The sequence below is a fragment of the Haematobia irritans genome, chromosome 5 (assembly GCF_050003625.1).
Source record: "Haematobia irritans isolate KBUSLIRL chromosome 5, ASM5000362v1, whole genome shotgun sequence".
Lineage (NCBI taxonomy): Eukaryota > Metazoa > Arthropoda > Insecta > Diptera > Muscidae > Haematobia > Haematobia irritans.
The window spans coordinates 75,747,054-75,770,288 of record NC_134401.1 but is presented as its reverse complement, the minus strand read 5'-3'; the positions used below and the strand labels follow the sequence as shown (position 1 = coordinate 75,770,288).

Below are 23,235 nucleotides of genomic sequence, written 5' to 3'. Positions count from 1 at the left end.
ACGCACATTGTTGAGGTGGGGCCTCAACATAGGTTTGTATCCTGTCTGGCAAACAGAATCGGGAGGAATATATACGTTTAGAATACATATATCTTCCTCCCCCACCGTGACAGTTATCCCCTGTATCTCCAAATGGGGATCGGTCGTGGTCAGTGGCATGGGTCTGTATCTCACGGAATCATGGACAATGAAGGCTATTCCCCCTCCGGCATTCCTTTCTCTGTCTTGCCTAATCACAGAGTAGCAGGATGATCTCGTGAGACCATTCCTGCTGGAGAGCTTGGTCTCCTGGAGCGCGGATATGAGAATACCCCTCTTGTCCATGAAATCCGTGATTTCAGTAATCTTCCTTGTCAGTCCATTACAATTCCACTGTAGGATCTTGAGACCACTCAACTGGTTCCCAGCAGTGGACGGGACAGTCCGAATTATTGAATGGGCTGACGAGGAAGAGTCTATGGTAGTCTGTCGTGGATGTCGGGTGTTAACTATGGGGTAGGGTTGCTGAAATTGTTGGATTCTCCGGCAGCAGGTACCAACAAAGTCAGGGGTATATTGGTCAGAATTCCTGAGGCCTGAGCATCTCAGGTGCGTCGAGGTCTTGCAGATGGAACACCTAACCGGTTTAGCTGCCTTTGTGTATCTCTTTCTGCAAGCCTGACATGTCTCTGGACCAGATATACTGTTATTTACGGACGGACTCGGATTTGACAAATGTGTTGATGTGGTTGTATCGTGTGATGATGTGGGGGGATGGGTCATGACAAGTGATGTGGGGTCTGCAGTCACAACGTGAGAGGGTCTCACTGTTGTGACTACAGGAGGGGGCGACATGGGGGGCAAGCGCACACAGGTGGGACACTTGAATGTAGGATTGTAGTCACCTACATTCCTGAGTCCCGAGCAACGCAGGTGTACCCAGTTGTGACATTCGCTGCACATCACGGAGTAACCTCCGCGCGTGACCTGCCGCGAACAGACCGGACACACATACCGGACACACATACTTCACTGGACCTGGATTGCTTTCAATGTCGCCAGCACGAAGGAGAAGAATTCTGAGCAGACTGGCTGGCAGACTCTGCCCAGGAGGGAAAAAGGGATGGGGAATGGGATGGGATGTTGGATGGGATTTGGGAAAGGGGTGGGGAAGGGTTTTCTATACCTACTTGATTTCCCATGGGGAGGTTGCAGTCCTTGGACAAGGACGTGGTCCTTGTGTCGACCCCGGTACGAAGAACCGACTGCAGTGAGGGCCGAGGTTGTTGCTGTTGTTGCTTTTGGGTGGCAGTTTGTTTTTTCTGCTGTCGCTGTCAGCACTTGACGCCGTTGTTTTTTACCTGATTGGCGCCTAATTTGTTGTAAACAACGACTGCAGGCAGAATTGTAAGGAACTTCATCCTGACAAAAATTGAACAAATAAGTGAATTGCTGTGCGGAAAAGTATTAAGCTACTTAAAACTAAAGTTGCAACGTCTGGAAATATTGGCCATATAAAGTTTTGCTGCAGTTCCTCAATTCTATAAACTGATATTGAGTTCACATTCATTTGCTGTTGCTGCTGCCTGTAACTTTAAACGCGATTTTGTTGCTGTTGTTGCTTTCTGGTGACTTGTTGGTTTTTCTTTATAAACATGTCTTTTCCTTGTGGAATCTGCAAATTAGAAACTGAGGGAACTAAAGCTCTGCTCTGCCGTATGTGTAACCTGTGGTTTCATGCGGACTGTGAAAATGTTTCTAAGACGCTTTTTGCAACTATGGATAAGAACCGCAATATTTCATATTCTTGTGTCCGCTGCATGGAAAGTCCACCTAATAACTCTTTTGACGCGTTCAAAATGGAAATCAGACAAGAATTTGCTACAATGAAAGAATCTTTCCGTAGTCTTTCAGATAAAATGCAAAATGAGAAATCTGAAATTAAAGTGGCGTTTGAAGCTGTTGTGAGGGAGATTCGATCCGAATTATCTAATGGTTTGAAAGAATTAAAGGCTGACCTATCTAATTTTAAAGACACTGTAGCTTCTGAATCCCTGTGCAACAAAAGCGAATTGCTGGAACTTAAGCTAGAGAACCATGAACTTAAACACAGCCACAATAGATGTGATGTGATAGTTACTGGACTTCCTGATAAATTGGAAAATCTTAAGGATGTTGCTGTTTTCCTCTGTGCGTTCTTGAAGGTTGACATTGCGTCCACGAACATAAAGCACGTAATGTATGTAAGGAAAGGTGGTGCAATTCTCATAAAGTTTGTCGATGTGGATTTGCGAGATAAATTAATGGCAGCGTATTTCAAAACCAAGATTCTCAAGGTGTCGGATATTTTGGGTGGTAGTGATGCTAATCGAGTATATTTGAATGATAAGTACTCCAAACTTTCAAATAAGTTGTTAAGAGCTTGTGCTAAGTTAAAGAAAGACAAGAAGATTAATGGATACAGCATCATAAATCGTGAATTTTTAAAAGCGAAACTCATCATGCTAAATAATGAGATCAAAATAGTTAGCATTCAGGATCTTATCACAATTTACAAGATTTCATTTTAGTCTCTTGATGTGTAATTATAATCTTTTTATTGTCAGTATTATTTTTCACTACTTTTTTGTGCTTTGGCCGTATTACTTAGATTTTGTGAGATTTCAACACCCCATTGTATCATGAATTTAATTGTTCCAATTAATTTTTTTAATTGAATTTGAGACAATCTTGAAAATTTTAGTATCAATCACGGAAATTATTACAAATTACAATATTCTTCATCAAAACAAACTGTTCTTTTCCGGCACTTCAATTTTCACATTCTAACTTAGTAGTTAGATTATATTCAATGAGAACATTGTTTATAAAAAAAATACAACTAAAATTAAAAGTAGTTATTTTCTAAAATTTTCAATTACATTTTAAACATGATATATAGTTTATATTTAATTAAAACATTAATTGGGACAATTAAATTAAAATTATTAATGATTTTTCTTTGAATAATTCATTCTTTATGTGATTAAATTTCATTTTATATGTTAATTAATTATTTGATTAACCTTTTAACTTAAATATTTTTGCTGATTCTGGGTGTTGTATAATTGTTAAAATATTTACTATGGCATTTGTAAATTTTGAATTCTCGTTCTAGGAGGGTAGTTTTGAAGATATGAATTTGAAAAACTTATTAGTTATCTCTCTTAAGTGCCATATTTTTAGTATTATTTTTATAACTAGTTGGCTCCCCTTTACACATGAAATTTTCATGCATGACTTATAGTAACAACCTTGGTCCTATAGCCAGTGATAACAGCATGCTAAAGAACTGTACGTCTAGCTACTCTAACAATTTAAATATTGCGCATGTAAACGCTCAAAGCCTTTGTCCTTCAACCTCAAGCACGAAACTAGAGGAATTTAGAAATACCTTCTTTGATTCAGGCCTTGATATCATTGGCGTCACTGAAACATGGTTTAAGGCTAATATTTTTTCTAGTTCTTTATCGGTTCCGAACTACAATCTGATAAGGAATGATCGCTCTCTTCCTAACCGCAATAGTAGAGGTGGGGGGTATGTCTGTACGTTTCTAGGAATCTTCGTTACAGAGTTTTGTTTCGGGGTACTAGATATAGTGTTTGGGAATCTCTTTTTATAGAGATTTTTGGAAATACTTCATCGATTGTTATTGGTGTGGTTTACTTGCCCACGGGCTGTGTTGATAGTTTTGAGGATCTTCATTCTGATCTCTTTGACAGATTTTCGAATATTATTGTAATGGGTGACTTTAATTATAATCTTTTTGATATTGGTAAATCATTTTATTTTCGATCTGTTGCTAGTAGGTGTGGCCTTCAGGTTGTACATAATAGCATGCCCACTCACTTTAATGTCTCATCCGGCTCGACGTCATTGATTGACTATTTTCTTTTAAGTCAGCCTTCTTCAATTTCTAATAAATGTCAGATACAGTTTCCATTTTTTTCATCATACCATAGTCTCATTTTTATTTCTTTTCAGTTTTCACCATCTTTACGTAGTAGGCCCATTGAGTATAAGGATTATAGTCGTCTGGACGTCAACGCGATTGTTGAGCAGTTCAATAGTTTCCACATCTCGTCCATGTTTTATGCCGGCAATGTTGATTCCAAATTATCTATCCTTGATAACATAATTACTTCACTACATTCTTCTGTTCCTGTATCAAGAACGAATGACTCAAATGATTGTTCATTCATGGATTCGAGAAGCATTTTTGTGGCCATAAGAGATCGGGATCGAGCCTATAGTCGGTATCTACGTAATCGCTCGGGTATCAACTGGGGATTGTTTTGTAGACTTAGGAATAAGGCTAAGTCTATTATTAGGAAGGAGCGTTTTGCTTATGGGAGGAGGATGTTTGCGGGTTGTGACAACCGTCAGCTATGGAGTAGGCTGCGTAGACTAGGATGTATTGGTTGCCCTGAGCTAGAGGTTGACGGGGGTGATGTTCAGCTTGTAGCGGATAGGTTTTTAGGGAATATGCGTCCAAGTGATGGTATTGTAATTAATTTTCAAGATTTTGAGGATGTTGAGGATTGTTTTTCTTTCCGATGTGTCGCTGCTGAGGACTTAGTTATGGCGGTAAATTCTGTGAAATCTAATGCGATAGGCTATGACGGTGTTCCCATTAGATTCATTAAGGTAATTTTCCCACTAATTTTGCCCTTATTACTTCATCTGGTAAACACTATATTTGCATCTTCTTCATTCCCAAATAGTTGGAAATTAACACGTATTGTCCCAATTCCTAAGGATGGTCGTAGTGACGTTGGAAATCTAAGACCCATAAGTATTTTACCGGCTATGTCTAAGATTGTTGAGAACATAATGAAGTCGCAAATCTTAGAACATGTCAATAATCATTCGCTCCTTTCCATTCCAATCAATTTGCTTTTCGTAGGAACTTTAGTACAACCTCTGCTGTTCTTTCAATTACTGATGAGATAAGGCGTAGTTTTAACTCCCGTGTAAATTGTATCCTAGTTTCTTTAGATCTGACTAAGGCTTTTGATTCCATAAACTATACTATTCTTATTGAGAAACTTTATTGGAATTTCAAATTTTCTCGTACTGCATGTAAGCTTGTTTATTCATATTTGATGGGAAGATCCCAATATGTAATGATTAAGGAAAGCAGATCTGGGATAGGAGCGGTTACGTCAGGTGTCCCCCAAGGGTCTGTTTTGGGTCCTATATTATTTTTGGCGTTTATTAATGACATTATCTCACATATGAATAATGACTTTTGCACACCTTTTGTCTTTGCTGACGACATTTTCCTACTTTTCTCTTGTAATACTTCAGAAGATGTCATCAACTTGCATCTAAGCTACGTTTTTAGTCGCCTTGAAGCTGATGGCCTTCTTATTAATCCCAAGACGAAAGCGATTTACTTTCACCCTCGTAATAGTGGTAATGTACCCCCTTCTATATTGATAGATGGTCAAAGGATTAACTTAGTTAATTCTCTTAAATGTCTTGGAATTACTCCAGATTCTAATCTATGCTTTGATCATCATATTAATAATGTTGCGAATAGGGTATGTCTTATTTTGAGGAGGCTGTATTCCTTGAGTTCTTACACGCCCCAGCATGTGAGGCTTCGGTTGGCGCATTCGTTATTAATCACACAATTCAATTACGGATTAGAAGTTTATTCTGGAACGTGGAACTACAATTTAGATAGGATGGAAAGAGTGGTAAAGAGAATTGTTCGCTATGTGTTTGGTTTACGGATTTGTGATCATGTTGAGGCTGCAAGGAGGATTCCTGAGTTGCTAGGATGTTCTTTTAGGAATTACATCAACTTGCGCTCTGTATGTCACTTTTATAAAGTTATTAGGTATGGGCAACCAGAAGTTTTGGCGCGTGAATTCTCCTTCATTAATTCTAATAGGAATATTCAGATTGATATTCCCATTATTCGCTCTTCCATATATGAGCATTCGTTTCTAGTTAGAGTTTTTCGTGTTTGGAATCATCTTCCTAATGACCTTAGGTCATTCTCGTTTTCATGCGAATCTTATAGAAAGAGGATTATACAATATTTTAATAGTATTGAGTAGCTTATTATTATGATTTGCTGGCATCATGGGATCATTTATCTATTACGTTTTTTGTACATATCTTGTATGAATTTCATGTGGCTGGGGAGCCATCCAAATTATAAATAATCTGAAATACTTTAGTTTTTAAGCTTTTATTTCATATATTCTACACATAGATTTCTTACTACAATACATGTATAATAGGCCTTTATTGGCTTCCTTTGTATTGATGACTGAATAAATAAATAAATAAATAAAAATAAAATAAAAAAACAAGACCACTTCAGTATTAGGGAGATAACACAAAGAGGGGCAAACGAAAGCATTATCCATTTAGAATCTTGAAATATTAAATAAATCAATAAACCACAAAAAATCCCTTTGGAGACTTCAGGGGGGAACACAACTAAAACTCTAGTTAAAATTTACATATATGGACGAACGAACACGTAACAATGAAACTGAAAAATATTAATTTTATAACAAATTTAAAACAAGTTTTACACATTGTTATTATTTTAAAATAAAGTTGACACCATTTACTTCAATATTCATTTCGATTTTTTTCGATAAAAGTTTTTTCTTTTCTTTTATTTATTTTAACCTGCACATAATTTTATACTTTTTAACACTGCAAAATTCTCTTATGAAGCCGTTCTTAAAGATTACAGAAGGAATAAAACAAAAACAAATTTAATCTTTAAAACCTTGTTTGCATAAAAAACAGTGTTGCCACACTTCTAAATTTGATTTTTATTTTTTGGCCAATGGGATCGACCACTGTGCGCTGGCCAGTCCAGTAAAGGTATATCACGAGACTTAAAAAAGTTTTTGCTGAGACGTGCTACATGGTTAGGTTAGGTTAGGTTAAAGTGGCAGCCCGATTAAGACTCAGGCTCACTTAGACTATTCAGTCCATTGTGATACCACATTAACTAAAAGTACATATTACATATGGGCACTTCTAGTTTTAACCGTTGAACCTTCTCGATTATTTTCTTCTGTTGAACCAGCCAGATTGTTCCAAAAACATTAACAGACTGCTTAAGTTAACGTTTTCCAGGTCCGCCAGTAATCTGAAGCTATATGCCCCTAAAATTTGCTTACGCCTTACACAAAATGCAGGACACTCACACAAGAGGTGTTTTATTGATTCCTTTTCCTCCGTATCATGACAGCTCTTACAATAGTCATTATACTTCGCACCAATAGTTTTTGCAAAATCGCCTATCAGGCTGCGACCCGTTATAGCAGATATCAGGAGTGAAATCCGACGTCTCGAGAACACTAGCATATCTAGTGTGCGGTTTAAGTTTAAATGGGGCCATATTTGCTTGGTGTCGTTACAACCCTTACAATTCTCCCATCGAACATTTGCCATCATGACAGCCTTCTCACGCTTGCAGTTAGCCAGAGGCACACCAACAGATTCTAGTTCCCCTGGAATATGTAAGGTAGTTCCTATCCTTGCTAGCTCATCTGCTTCGCAGTTCCCCGGTATGTTCCTGTGGCCAGGCACCCATATTAGGTGAATATTGTGCTGCTCAGCCATCTCATTGAGAGATTTGCGGCAGTCGATGGCCGTTTTCGAGTTGAGGAACACAGAGTCCAAGGATTTTATTGCAGGTTGACTGTCTGAGTATATATTAATGCCAATATTGCTTGGAGCATTACTTCTCAGTCAATTCACCACTTCTCTTATTGCTAATATTTCAGCCTGAAAAACACTACAGTGATCAGGTAATCTTTTCGCTATTCGAAGTTCCAGATCTTTAGAATATACTCCGAAACCCACTTGGCCATCCAATTTGGAGCCATCAGTGTAGAAATCTATATATCTTTTATTCCCCGGGGTCCGTGTACACCACGCCTCACTGTTGGGAATTAGAGTCTCAAACTTTTTGTCGAAAAGTGCACTCGCCAAAGTGTAATCCACTACGTTAGGCACATCTGGCATTATTTTGAGGACCGAACTGTGACCGTAACTTTTTTCCGACCGCGATAGCTCGCGCAACCGCACAGCCGTTGTTGCAGCTGACTGTTTGGCCAAAATGTCTAAAGGCAATAGATGCAATATGACATTAAGGGAGTTTGTTCCTGTCTTGCTGAATGCACCTGAGATACACAAGCACGCCATACGCTGAACTTTGTCTAAACTTGTCGGCTGGTGAAGTGCCGGCCACCAGACCATATAGCATTATAGGTTTAACCACTGCCGTGTATAGCCAATGTACAATTTTTGGTTTTAGTCCCACTTTTTCCCTGTTGCCTTTTTGCACGAGTATAAAGCTACCGTTGCTTTCCTCGCCCTTTCTTCAATATTAAGCTTAAAGTTCAGCTTCCTGTCCAAAATAACGTCAAGGTATTTTGCACACCCCTAAAGGGAATTTCAATACCCCCTAAGGAAATGGGCCTAACCGTGGGAGTTTTGCGATCTTTGCAGTACATGACTAGTTCTGTCTTTGCAGGATTTACCCCAAGACTATTATCTTTCGCCCATTTCTCAGTCATCCGGAGGGCTCTCTGTATAATATCTCTAACTGTTGATGGGAATTCTCCCCTGCCTGCTAGCGCCACATCATCTGCGTATGCCACCACTTGTATCCTTTCTTTTTCTAGGGAAACTAGAAGGTCGTTTATAGCAACATTCCAAAGAAGAGGTGATAGAACTCCTTCTTGAGGAGTGCCTCTGTTCACATACCTCTCTTCCTTAGAAGTTCGTCTAACAGCCTAAGTATACCTGGATCAACATTCAGAGTTGTCAGTCCATTTAATATCGAGCTCGGATGGACGATTGTGTATTCTTTGACAGATAGTGAGCTTTCAATAAAGCTGACTAGTTCATGTAATGCGGTCTCAGTAGACCTGCCCTTCGAGTATGCATGTTGTCGTTTCGAGAGCAAACTTGTATCGACGCTAGCTCTAAGATAAATATCTATCATCCTCTCCAGAGTCTTAAGTAGGAATGATGATAAGCTGATTGGTCGGAAATCCTTCGCATTCGAGTGAGAGGCTTTTCCCGCTTTAGGTATGAAAACGACTTTTGATTCTCTCCACTTTCGTGGAATATATGCTATGTTGATACATCCTATATATATCGCCGACAACCAGGGGATAATTCTCTCAGCCACCGCTTGTAACTCCGCCGGAGTAATTCCATCAGGTCCGGGGGATTTGAATGATCCAAAGCTATTTAACGCCCATTTTATTCTAGATTCTGATACAATCTCCTCGATAGGAAACGACCGCTGAGCCACTGTGGCACCGCCAGTGCATGGTTCAACCGTCTGATTTCCAGGAAAATGTGTGTCCAATAGTACCTCCAGCGTCTCCTCACTGGACGTTGTCCAATTGCCCTCCGATGTTTTAATGAAACCTGGAGCGGAGCTCGTGGACCATCCGTAGTCTGGAAGCCTCGGACGTATTCTCAATGCTGCTGCAGTAATCATTCCAAGAGTTATGCTGAGCCTTTCTCAGTTCTCACTTGTATCCTCTCAGATTCTTCTTGTAAGCATCCCAATCCACAGGAGCTGTGGTGGAATTTGCTTTGTTAAAGAGCTTCCTGCAGGATTTCCTCATATAACTTAACTCCGTAGTCCACCATGGCGGCCGATTTTTTCCCCTTGGCTTTCCTCTAGGGCATGCAGCTTTCAGTGAAATGTTGAAGGCCTTAGTAATCCGCTCCACTGCGTTTTCGATATCTTGCACAGTGCTCATATTTGTCTCCGGCACTTCCGGTATCATCAAATTGATCGATTCCCTATACCTATTCCAATCAGCTTTCCTAACATTTGGCGGAAATATGGTCTTTGAAGTACGAACAGCCAATTTGAAACTGATGTAGCCATGATCTGAGAAGCTATGTTCCCTTAAAACTTGCCACTCAGATATCTTATCATTCATTTCCGGAGAGGTCAACGTTACGTCCAAAACCTCTTGTCTGTTCCTGGTGACGAAGGTTGGTGCATCTCCCTTATTGCAAACTACCAGGTTAGTACGCAAAATAAACTCTATTAGCGACTCTCCCCTTGTATTAGTATCACTACTAATGCACTACATCCCATAATGAGTTTTGTCTTTGTTTTTAGTGACTCCTCAACTAAGGTCTTAACGGCACAGGGTGGCATCTCCCTATCATGTCCCATGTAGACCGAAGATACCCAATATTTGCATGTGGATATCTCTAGACTGGCTACGACAGTGTCTGCATTGCTCAATGAAGGAAGCAGAAACAAGTTTAGTTCGTTTTTAGCAATTATACATGCTCGATTTATATCGTTACCGGTATTATGCAAAAGTTTGAAACCCGGAGTGCTTAATTCACAGATCTTGTTCTTATATATGTATGGTTCTTGAATAAGAACTATATCTATGTCTCCTTTCATCAGGAGAACTTTTAAGGCAGCACAAGCGGCCTTACAATGGTGAAGATTTATCTGGAGGAACCGTAGAACCATCCAAATTTTCAACCACCGTCACATCAGCCGCTTCAATTGAGTCATCAAGGGCTTCCTCTTCACAGATCTCGGTGACTCTCGCAACAATCCGCGGTTCAGCTTTGGTGAGGCTTGAGCCTGTAGAAACTTCCCGCATATGATTTTCGCCATAGTCTGCAGGTTTTATGTCTCCTTCGGCTTCGCTAGGAGATTTTTTCACTGCTGACTCTACCGGAGGCTTGTCCGTTTCGGTATCCTTTGGCTGATCGCTTTTGTATACCTTCATATGGATATCATGAAAGCCATAACTTACGCGTCCTTGGGTCTGGGCTAGATGTGGCAACGACTCTATGTTTAATATAAACACAAGGCTGTCTTTTGCAACCAGCGTTGCCAGAATTGTTTCACCAAAAACCGCTAGATTTGTCCAAAAAACTAGCCAAAAAAAGCTAAAAAATGTCAAAAAATAGCTAGAAAAAAAGCTAAATTTTTTTGTATCAAAAGTCACATTTTTGATTGAAATTTCTCAAACTTAAAGGCTTTGTTTCACTTAAAACACATATTATTTTAATTGTATTCATTCATTATTTCCATTTCTGTGAGACTGTAAGAAAATCTAAGTCATATTATCTATGTTTGCGTACTAGATACATTTTGATTACTATCACAAATTTGTACTGGAAGTTCTTCGTTTATATTTCCTAGTAAAAACATTTTTCCCAGTAAACTTGCGATTATCAGCTGGTTAATCATCAACAAGTCCAATGTGCGATATATTGCACAATATCACATAGAACTGCATTAGAAAATATCAATATATTTCGTTTTAACTGAATTAATGATAAATTTTCCTAACTTCTCCTAATATTACCCAAGAGAATAAAACCCATTCTAACTGTCTTGCACGTTTATACTGAATAAATCCATTCCATTAATAAATAGCAGATTTGTTTTGATCCTATCACAACGAATTTTTTTATTGATTTTTTTTTTTTTTGTGTTAAAAAAAATAATACCACATTCAAAACTTTATTATTATTATTAAATTATTTCTATGTTCGATTCCAAAGATTTTGTACACTAATGATTTTGGTATTGATTCCGAGTCAAATTTGAATTTATTCGTTTTTTCAGCTTTTTCTTCATGAGCTATCACATTGCTTTAAAAACGTGCTAACGACAACTTAAAGTTCCAAATTCAGACTCGACTTTAAGTATAAATTATTCAATGTATATGTTTTTAAAATAAAATGTTGAAACCCCTCTTCTATTTTTGAACGCTATTTTGGTTTGTGGTCAAGATACAAAAACTCCACAAATTTAAAGACTATTTCATTAATTTTGAGAATTTTTTGGAATTGACCCTAGCCTTCTTTCATGAAAAGATACCCATTTTTAAGTTGAATCACTTAACTATAAGGACAAAACGACTTTATCGCCTTTTGGACAAGGGAAACAGTTTATATAAGTGAAATTCACAAATGCTATTATAACCAAAATTCGCGTTTATATTTTAAGGACATGAAATCTTTGGCCTCCAACAATATTTTTTCAGTGTACAAAGCAATTCACATCTACTATTTTAATTTAGAAATATGATAATAACTTTAGAATATTATAATAACATAAAAAGGATAAACGAGTCAAATGCTAATATTCCTAATAATTTACTGACAGTTTATATAAGGATGGTAATAGTAGATTTAATGGTTACGATAACTTTTATGAATACGAGGAAAAAACTTTACAACAAGGTGTATTTGCTGCAAAAATGCCCGCATAATGGCTGGAATAATTATTGTTTCAATTGAGCTTTGAAATATGTGGAAAACCTTATTCTGGCAGCAAGGCTTAGGTTAAAGCGAAGTTTTATCCATATTTCAATAGGAACATGCCGAAAATAAAAAAAGCCAAAAATAGCTAAAAGGGTCATGAAAAAAAGCCAGAAAAAAAGCTAAAAGCTAAATGCATTTTTTCCCCGCTAAACGTCTTCAAAAAAAGCCAAATCTAGCGGGAAAAAAGCTAAATTGGCAACGCTTTTTGCAACTGAGGCAAACGATCTTTGATCCCGTTTAGAAGATGGCAGCTCATCCGGTGATCGTTCCCTTTTTCCAGCTTCAAGAATTCCTTGAGCCCATTTTAAGGAATCGCTTTGCTTAGCCGACAACGTGCTTGGGTCGACTGATCCTAATTTCTTTAGGATAAACAAAGCATTTCTTCGTTCCTGAATCTCTTTCGAGAGGGATTGCCTCCTTTTGATGTCGTCACCTTAGAAAAGGTTCGACTTGCCAAAGTGTCACCGCCAGTCGACCCGTCTACAGGTCGACTAATTGGGCCTGACTCTTGGTCGCTGCCCAAATTTATAACTTCAGTCGTTACCCGTCCACTGGGCGCTGAAGTTAGCAACCCAGTGGATGACTTTGAATTTCGCTGCATGGTGGTTTATTATTTCCACCACACGTGAAATTCGTAATAAGTACTTATTACGATGAAATACTCCGCTATTAGAAAACACGTCCGTTCAGTTCGACGGTTGAAAGAAAACGGTCTAACCTAACCTAACCTTGACGGTAACCTTTTTCTTTTTTAACTTGGCGCCACCTATCTTCGTATGTGTCGACTTCAACTTCTGAATACACACAAAAAATTATCACCGATTTTTGTTCAATTAAACACTTAATTGAATTTGGAAACGGATTCGATTACTATGTTAATTAATTCAATTAAATATTTAATCAAATCCGAATAAAATCCAATTAAAAAACGATTGATTTTTGTTCCGTTTCCAATTAAAATATTAATTGATTCAATCAATTTTTTAATCAATTCGGAAATCAATTACAAACGTGATTGAAAAATTTTCCGCTCCCAATTAAACATGTGATTTATTCAATCACCTTTGTGATTGAAATTGAATAATTTTGAGCGATGGAGAGAAAGAGACAAAAGAGAACAAGAAAAAGTGTATTTTTTCAACAACACGGGATGGATCGAAGTAACTCAGTCTGTGGAAGTAACTCGTAACGAACGGTTGGGTTTTTGTTTTTCGCGTAAATTGAAAACATGATTGGCGACATTCTGTCTGCTGCGTTCGAAATGTGTGTATAAATATTTTGAATACAATAACAAGTCAAACAAAAGTGTCGAAAAAAATAATGTGTGCAATAACAAATGACCATGCGGTAAAGGAATGCATTTTGAATTACCTGCGTTGGTGTTTTGCGGTATTGTAAACATGGAACACAATCTACATTTATTGAATGTAAGCAATTGTGAAATGTGAATGCAATTTTCCATTAAACCTATTTATATTAAACGGACTAAAACAATATGTATATTTTTTATTCATTTCTTTAGTGATATGGATATGGGTTTGTTGGAAGATTCATCTTGAAGTTGCGAAGTAGCGTTGGCATTAAATTGCATTTTTATTTTACCAGTCTTTTTTCAGTTTTAACCCAAGTAGAGAGCAGCATATCTGTTATATAACCTAATGAGCAGCAATACAAACTCTATGTAATGGTAAAACATTTCTTTCTTTTGGATTTAAAAATATGAAAAATATCCGAACATAATAAAAATATGTATTTTCCATTTATATTATTGCTATTATTTTTGTCTCTGATTGGTTCAGATTTAAATAGACGATTTCAAAGTGCGGAAATTTTGTGGAAATTAAATTAAACCGAGTCCCTTGGCATAAAGGCAAATGAAGAATATAACTAAGGAACTAAGAATTCAGGTAATGCTTAACAAAAGTAACTTTTAATTGAACAAAAATAAGTTCTAATTATTCTGTTTACTTTCAGAAAAACAAATTTAGCTTACAGGTTGCTGACTTATTGGAAAGAGCATGCAGACATGGTTATTATGATAAGGAAGATAATGATTTATGCAGTTTATTTTTCACCCTTTAGTTGTTATTTATAGTAATTGTACGTGTAAGTTATGTTAGAACAAAACACACAAATGGCAAGAACCAAATTCTTTTGCCTATAGCGTAACTCACAAAAATAAAATATTGAATATGTTTTATAAGAAACGCATATTTTCTTTTATTTCAAATAAAACCAAATACGATTTTGGGGACGCAATATATACATTTTCGATTGAAATGTAATGTCAATTTCAATTAATTTTTTAATTGAATCAATTAAACAGTTGATTGATTTTTGTCGCGAAAATAATAAAAATTTTAATTGATTCAATTAAAACATTGATTGAATTTTATGTCAAAAACCAATCACTGTTTCAATTGATTCAATCACACAATTAATTCATTCCGTGACAAAAGTCAATTAAATTGTTAATTGAAAATCGTGTTGGTTTAGAATCAAAATGGGCGATTAATACTATCATTTTCGTGATTGAAGACATTTCAATTTAAAAAATGATTGAATCCGCGAATTTCGTGATTGAAATAAAAAAAAATTGTGTGTACCATACACTATAATTGCCACATATAAATCTTTTATCGATTGTGTTATCGATCACAATGATGTCGCCCGGTATGACAAAGTTTGTTTATACTTCTTAGTTGTTGTGCAAACCAAGCATTAGTTTCCAGTGAATTTATAAAATTCCATAAATATAGATTATTTTAAGTTTGATTTTTCTGCTCACCCTGAGTCTCTAGTGATACAATAAAAAACGCGAGACGTAAAGTATGTGCACGTCAACTTTCGTGTTGTTGTTACAACCAGGGATCCGGAGCGGAGCAAGCCCTTTTTTAGCCGGAGCGGGAGCGGCATTTCTAAAATTCGGAGCGGAGCGGAGCGGTTTCCAAATGAAAAACCGCTCCGCTCCGAATAAAAAATTACTTGAATGAAATGTGTAACTTCGAAATTACACTGTGTAGGTAATTTCAAATTTAGCTAGTACTTAGCGTAGTGTGAGCAAACGTTTAAAATGTACGATATGTATTTTTGTACGTACGTACATTGGGGAAAACACAACGTGTTTTTTTAGTAATTGTTTTCAAAAACGGCAAATGTCAAAATATATCTCTAGTATGTGTTGTAAAAGTAACAACAGTACTTTCGATCAATTTCATCCCGTATTACTACAAAGATGGTTGTAATGAACGTCAAATAAATGCAATTAAACGATCTTATTTATATTTAATTTTTTAGTTTTCTACACTGAAAAAAATATTGCCGTGAAGTCAAAGATTCCATGTCCTTAGAATAAGAATGCAAATTTTGCTTAACATGGAAGACGCATTTCTCTAAAATAAAGTTTTTTTTCTTGTCCAAAAGGCAATAAACTTTTGAATGAAGTTGTACTGTCCTTATAATTAAGTGATTTTACTTAAAAATGTGTATCATAACATGAAAGATAAAATTTTTGAGGTAAGGTCAACGTGACTTTAATAATTAAGAAAAACTCTTTAAAATTAATAAAATTGTCTTTAAATTTGTTTCCTTTTTGCATCTCAAAAAATCGTTAAAAAATAAGACATGTTTTTCAACACTTTATTTTAAAGACGCTTTTTACTTGAAACATAGCATAATTTCTACTGGAAGTCGAGTCTTAATATGGAAAAAAAAATAACTCGTTAACTCGTTTTTAAAGGATTTTGATAACAATTGACGAAAAAAATCTAAAAAAATGAAAAATTAACATTTGCTTCCGAGAAGCAAGTACATAACCCCCAAATTTAAAAGAGAATTACGTCTTTAAAGTATTCTTACTTGTATTCTCCTTCTTTGGCTCGGAATTAATACCCAAACTGTTAAAGTAAAGACAAAATCTTTGGAACCGGGCATGCTTTTTTTCAGTGTAAGGACATTCATATTTGCTTTACTATTGTACTATATCCTAGCATTCTCTTATTTCTGATATTAGTTATCGAAAATTTAATTAAAATTATGGATAGTTTCAATTTTGGTTGAAAAATGTGCGCATATACATTTATTTTAATTTTTTTCTCACATTGAAAACTAATGACTTGATTTGTATTATTGCATGTTATCTTCTTTTTTTGAGAACGAACATTTCTTAAAAACGCTGTTCGAAAATGTATTTTTACAATAAAGGGAAAAAAGCGAAATTAGGTAACACTAGATCTGAGTAAGAATATTCGTGGGTATACCACGGGCTGATTTCGATGGAGGTTGTTGCAAACATAAACATACACTCACACATTACAAATATAACAAAACCTCTTCTCTACGTCTGTTGCAAAACAAAAAAAACTTTCGGAGAGTAGTTACTTCTACTCTGTGTATAGACTTTCAATTCCAATCAGCGTTGCCGTTTTGGTCCGATCGGACCAAAATTGGTCCAAAAGATTTCTAATTTTTAAATTTGGTCCGATGGTCAGACCAAACAGAATTTGGTCCATTTTGGTCCATTTTCATAAATTTGGTTTCTATCACATATTAAATAGTATATGGTGCACCGCAAAGAATATTGTCGGGAGGCCAAATACTTCACATGCTTCAAATACGAATTTTGCTTAGAATAGAAGACGTATTTCTCTGAAAAAAAGTTTTTCCTTGTCTAAAAGTCTCTAAACTTTTCAATGAAGTCTGTTTATCTTTATAGCTAAATGATTCGACATAAAAATGTGTATCCTAACATGAATGCAAATTTCGTTTTAATGAAGTCAAAATGGATTTAATATTTCTGAAAAAATCTTCAAAATTAATAAAATGTTTCAACACATTGTTTTAAAGTCATTATACCCTAAACCACATAGTGGTTAGGGTATAATAAGTTTGATCTGCCAAAAAATGTGCCTACAAGAAATATTGATTTTAGACCCCATAAAATATATATCGATCGACTAAGAATCACCTCCTGAGTCGATCTAGCGCTTGGTGTCCGTCTGTCCATGTATTTGTTGTTCACAGGATTTCGGTCGCAATTATTAACCGATTTTGATGAAATTTGGTAAAGGGAGTTTTTTTGGGCACAAGGACGAACGTTATTGAATTTGGAAGAAATCGGATCAAATTTAGATATAGCTCCCATATATATGTATTGCCCGATTTCAACAAATGGGGTCACGTTGCACTTTTTTACTAACCGATCGTCGTCAAATTTAGCACAAAATAATCTTCTGTATCACCCTTTAAGTCTGAAAATTTCATCGAAATCGGTTCAGATTTAGATATAGGTCCCATATATATGTATCGCCCGATTTTGCCAAATTAGGTCATAAAACCCTTATTTATCAACCGATCTTACTCAAAGTTGGCGAAATGTAATCTTCTATAGCACTAACTATATGTGCAAAAAATCATAGAAATCGATTTAGCTATAGCTCCCATATATGTACCGCCCGATTTTTCTAAATAAAATAAAACTCAATTGAACAAATAATACAATGTTTGTACTATAATTTTCTCGAAGAGGAGCGGAGCGATTTTTTTTTCTCGGAGCGGAGCGTGGAGCGGAGCGTGGAGCGGAGCGTGGAGCGGAGCGTGGAGCGGAGCGGTTTTTTTTTCTCCGGAGCGGAGCGAAAAAAATGGACCGCTCCGGATCCCTGGTTACAACTTTCTTTTATATATATTTATACTTTACTTTTAAATGTACCTGAAACACCTTGCTCATGTACTCTTGCAATGTAATATGATACTAATGACCAGTTTCTCATCCTCCGATTAATTTTAAGCGGAGGATAGACCTCCGGTTAGTAAAATTTTTGTATGGGACCAGCTGTTTTATCGACACGATAAATAATAACAAGACATTGAGAAACTGGGCCTAAGGGTGTGAAGATAAATTCACGAGTTAAATTCTTGGTTTGTGTCTCGGCTCCTATATCTACGAAACCATTTATTAGACAGTCTCATGTACAGTTTTTGAGCTATATTGTCGCCAGATATCGGTTATATATAGCCCCGATATTGGATCTCCTATATCTAAGAAACCATTTGAGAGGAATTGACCAGACCAAATGCAAGTAATATATATTGGTTACTACAAAAAATCAAAATTAAAAAAAAATTAAAAAATAAAATGGGATATAGGAGATCGAATATCAGGGCTGTACATGAGTTTTTGTAGTAACCAATATATATTACTTGCGTCCCACAAAGTTAAATTCCACTAATTTGAATTTTGAATTTTTTAAATTAGCGAGTTAAATTCTTGGTTTGTGTCTCGGCTAAGCAAAATTCAAATTTGTGGAACGAATTTAACTTTGTGGGACGAATTTAACTTGTGGAACGTATTCCAAAACACACTTTTTCTTAAAAAGAGGCTATTTTGTGGTGGAAAAACTGGCAAAAACCGTAAATTATTTAATATGTAAGAATTCCAAGCATTCGTATTTTTATATCGTAGAAAAATTGAGCTATAAGAGATAACTCTACAGCCGTATAAAACAGTCAGTATATCCTAAAGTTATTGATATAAAATAGTAAACTGAAAAAATACAACATAAAATGGGTACGAAAATTAGATTGTTAAATAACTTCAGAAGTCTTATGTACAGTATTTGCGATATAGCGTCATCAGATATCGGCTATATATAGCCCCGATATTGGATCGTTAATATCTCGAAAACGGCTCTTGGTGAATTGACCAGACAAAATGCCAGTGGGACATATAGACGACCACAAAAAAATCAAAATCAAAAAAAATCAAAAGTTTCATGTAAAGAATTTGAGATATAGCGTCGTCAGATATCGGCTATATATAGCCCCGATATTGGATCGTTAATATATCGAAAACGGCACTTGGTGAATTGACCAGACAAAATGCCAGTGGGACATATTGACGACCACAAAAAATCAAAATTAAAAAATCAGAAGAAAAAGTACAGAATTTGAGATATATCGTCACCGATATCGGATATATAGCCCCAATATTGGATCTCCTATATCTAAGAAACCATTTGAGAGGAATTGACCGGACAAAGTGCCAGTAACAGAAACTTGTTATGGCAAAAAACCAAAATTAAAACATCAAAAGTCTCATGTACAGTTTTTGAGCTATATTATCGTCAGTTATCGGCTATAACAGGTTGGCTGATAAGTCCCCGGTCTAACAAAGAAAAACACATTTTTTTGTCAAAATTCGTTTTTATTATTCAACATACACAGTCTCACAAAAGTTTACATACGGTTAAAAAATTTATATTTTCTTTAAATAATAATATTTTAAAAAATATTTAAAAAATAGTTTTTGTAAATTAATTTGAAAAACAAAGTATTTGTTAATTTTCAAGAAGATTTTTTTGGTGTGGGTTATAAACAACAACAAGAAACAGGTTTAGTTAAGAGGTAAAAAACTCAGGGGTATGTAAACTTGTGTGAGACTGTGTAGTTCCCTTCAAGAGCGATACAACGATTATAACGACCTTCCAATTTTTCGATACCATTTTGGTAGTACTCCTTCGGTTTTGCCTCAAAATAGGCCTCAGTTTAGGCGATCACCTCTTCATTGAAGGGTGTGAAGATAAATTCGCGAGTAAAATTCGTGGTTTGTGTCTCGGCTAAGCAAAATTCAAATTTGTGGAACGAATTTAACTTTGTGGGACGAATTTAACGTGTGGAACGCATTCCAAATAGTTTTTCTTGAAAAGAGGCAAATTTTTGGTGGAAAACTGCCAAACACCGTCAGTTATTTTATGTGTAGTCATACTATGCATTGGTGGTTTTATATCGTCGAAAAATTTATCCATAAGAGATAACCGCTAATAATTCTAAAGTCGTATAAAAATGTCAATATATCCTGAAGTAATGGACCTAAGATATTAAAATACAATAATAAAAACATCTAAGGGGTACCAAAATAAAATTCTTAAATAACTTCAAAAATCTCGTGCACAGTATTTGAGATATAGTGTCATCAGATATCGGCTATATATAGCCCCGATATTAAATCGCCTATACCTAAGGAACCATTTGAGAAGTATTGACCAGACGAAATGTCAGTGGTAGATATTGGCCTGCACCAAAAAAACTAAATTAAAAAATCAAAATTTTCATGTAGGGTATTTGAGATATAGCGTCACCGATATCTGCTATATAGTCCCGATATTGGATCTCCTATATCTACGAAACCATTTATTAGAAAGTCTCATGTACAGTTTTTGAGCTATATTGTCGCCAGATATCGGTTATATATAGCCCCGATATTGGATCTCCTATATCTAAGAAACCATTTGAGAGGAATTGACCAGACCAAATGCAAGTAATATATATTGGTTACTACAAAAAATCAAAATTAAAAAATAAAATGGGATAAAGGAGATCCAGTATCAGAGCTATACATGATTTTTTAGTAACCAATATATATTACTTGCGTCCCACAAAGTTAAATTCCACTAATTTGAATTTTGCTTAGCCGAGACACAAACCATGTCTATCTTTCACATATAAATCTGGAACACCATTCTTTTTTTCTTTCTTTATTGACAGTAATATATAAAGCCTTCAAGGCCGATAAAAATATTTTTTCCGTTTGGCCACAGTGGTCGCATTTCTCTAAAGGAGCAGTTCCACTTTTTTCCTGGCTATATATTAAGACTCCCAAACACATTTTGCAATATCCGTTTTCACCATTGAACCCCATATTTTTCCATTTGGCCACAGTGGACACATTTCTCTGCTTCGTATATGTGACATTACTTCGATTCGGAAGATTTTTGGCAAAATGTTTTTATCGTTTTAGTTTATATTTGGTTAGGAACAAATCTACTTTAGCACAAGTTGTTAAAAATAAACAATTTTTCTTTGAGTGTAGGAGAAGGGATTTTAAAAATTTTGTCGGAAGAGCGTAGTTTCGAGATACCGTCCCTTAAAAACTGGGTATAGGTGGGCGGCCTTCGGCCGGGGTTTGAGACTTTCTCCTATGGACAGGGTCCAAAGTGGGCTAGGATGATTATGTGCGATGGATACTAAATCCAATATACATGATAATGAAAAGTTTAGTGGCCCGTAACTCAGAAAATAAGTCTTTCCGCCAAAAAGTGGTATATTACATTTTGTGCTTAGAATCGAAAAATCTACACGCTGGCCAAAAATTGGACCAATCGGACCACTTGTACTAAAGTAGATTCAAGCCTTTGTTTAAGATTCGGCTTTTCTATCTCTTCCTGTTTGGCCAATTTTGCCAATTTTTATGGCAAAAATTTGTTTGTATTTGTATATAACACATTTTTTACATATAGGTGTCGTTGAAACGAATATTCATATACGTATTTATTTTCCCTGGCAAAAAAAAAATATCGTAGGAACAACCACGTTACCACTCTTTTTTATTGTGGGTCCCACGGGACCTCATCATGCATGTATCGCTTCCGGTGTTATCAGTTTTGGGAGGGTTAATGTTTATGTTGACTTTTTTTTGAATATTGGGACTATTTTCTGTATTGTGGTGCAAAAATTAAAATTTGGTATTTATTGTTTATGCCATGTATTAAGCACTTTCTTTCTCTCAGCAAAGTTTAAAAATTGCGACAAATAATAAATTGCGTTTTGTTACGAAAGTAGAAGAAACATGTACATTTCTGCGACTTCTCATAAACCTTGTAATTATCTCGAGTTTCTGACCAAATCTGGAAGAACAAGCTGATTTTACATCATTTTATTTCATGGGTCTTTGCCTGTGACCTTGACATTGAAAATCCGCATCAAAACAATACCAAACAAGTTACTGCATAAAGAGAAATCTTACCTCCAGTGAGAACAATTTTGTAGACACGTTTCTCTAACTGCCCGTTACTCATTTTCTGTAGCTTTAAGCTTTTTCGGGGATTTTCAATCTGCGTCTCTGTAGAAGGTTTTTGGTTGCCGTTCTTATTGTTACCCATATCTTCAGACTCCTTTTTGCTCTCTGTTCTTGCCGTCATATCCGCTTTTTTACTTCTAACTAACCGCTTTGAAGTTGGGTGTATATATGATGCCCCAAATCTCACTGCGCCTTGGACTTGAGAACAGCGGGGTTTAAGGTTAGCTACTCGAACTAGTTACGTAGTATTCAAGATTGATTTTTTCACTTGTTACACAAGAAATATCAACGAGGTAGGTTGGATTATTCCATACTATACGACCGTAAGCCACATTAGCGCAATGTTGTATAATTAGATTCCTTCTTCAATCATTTCGATATTTTTTGATTTGACGAAATTAAAGATCACGCGGACCGACCGCATGGAACAAACGTAGCGAAAATAACAAAAATAAAATGTACGCAGTTAATCTCGACAAACACGTGGGTTGTAGTTGTTACGGGGATATTTATTGATATATAAAACGAGTTTACAACTTTTTATTTTTTATCTGAGACATTCTAGACGGGGATGATATTGGATCATTGACCCATAAGCCTCAAAATACCAAGGGGTCTCGTTTTTCGTATTGTGAAAACAAAACTAATGTCAGCCACAATATAGTAGCAGCTACAAAAAAGAATCAGTGCTGCGTTCTAAATTAGTAATAGAATCAGGGATGAAACATAAATATTTTATATTGACCAACAAGTACGGAAATGGGTACTTTTGGATGAAAATACTAATATACATCAGTATACACTCAGGGTACACTTATTTACAGGTAGAGTTAAAAAAACAAAAAGAACTTTCTTTATGCAACCCGGTGCGCTTTGAAGTACACAATCTGTCATATTCATTTGTAGGTATTGGTGTTTCAAATAAATAAATAAGGGTCAATTTTTGTAAACAACCAGTTGATATAATCAAAGATTATAGATTTGAGGAAGATGGGAGATTGGCTTGCGTCATACCAAATGTTGCATTTACCAGATTAGT

General features: G+C 35.9%; 1 protein-coding gene across 4 annotated transcripts in view; it reads right to left on the bottom strand.

The window, feature by feature from the left end:
- The window catches only part of Ttd14 (TRPL translocation defect 14), a 160,106-nt gene extending 137,225 nt beyond the window's left edge, over positions 1-22,881 (bottom strand). For 2 of the 4 annotated variants that reach the window (XM_075313492.1, XM_075313493.1), the window contains exon 1: positions 22,143-22,879. In XM_075313492.1, coding sequence (XP_075169607.1) covers positions 22,143-22,317 — 175 coding nt within the window. In that variant the 5' untranslated portion in view covers positions 22,318-22,879. Of the gene's footprint in view, positions 1-22,142 lie in introns of all 4 variants that reach the window. The other 2 variants (XM_075313490.1, XM_075313494.1) reach the window with 2 other exon arrangements.
- Between the last annotated feature and the right edge of the window lie 354 nt (positions 22,882-23,235).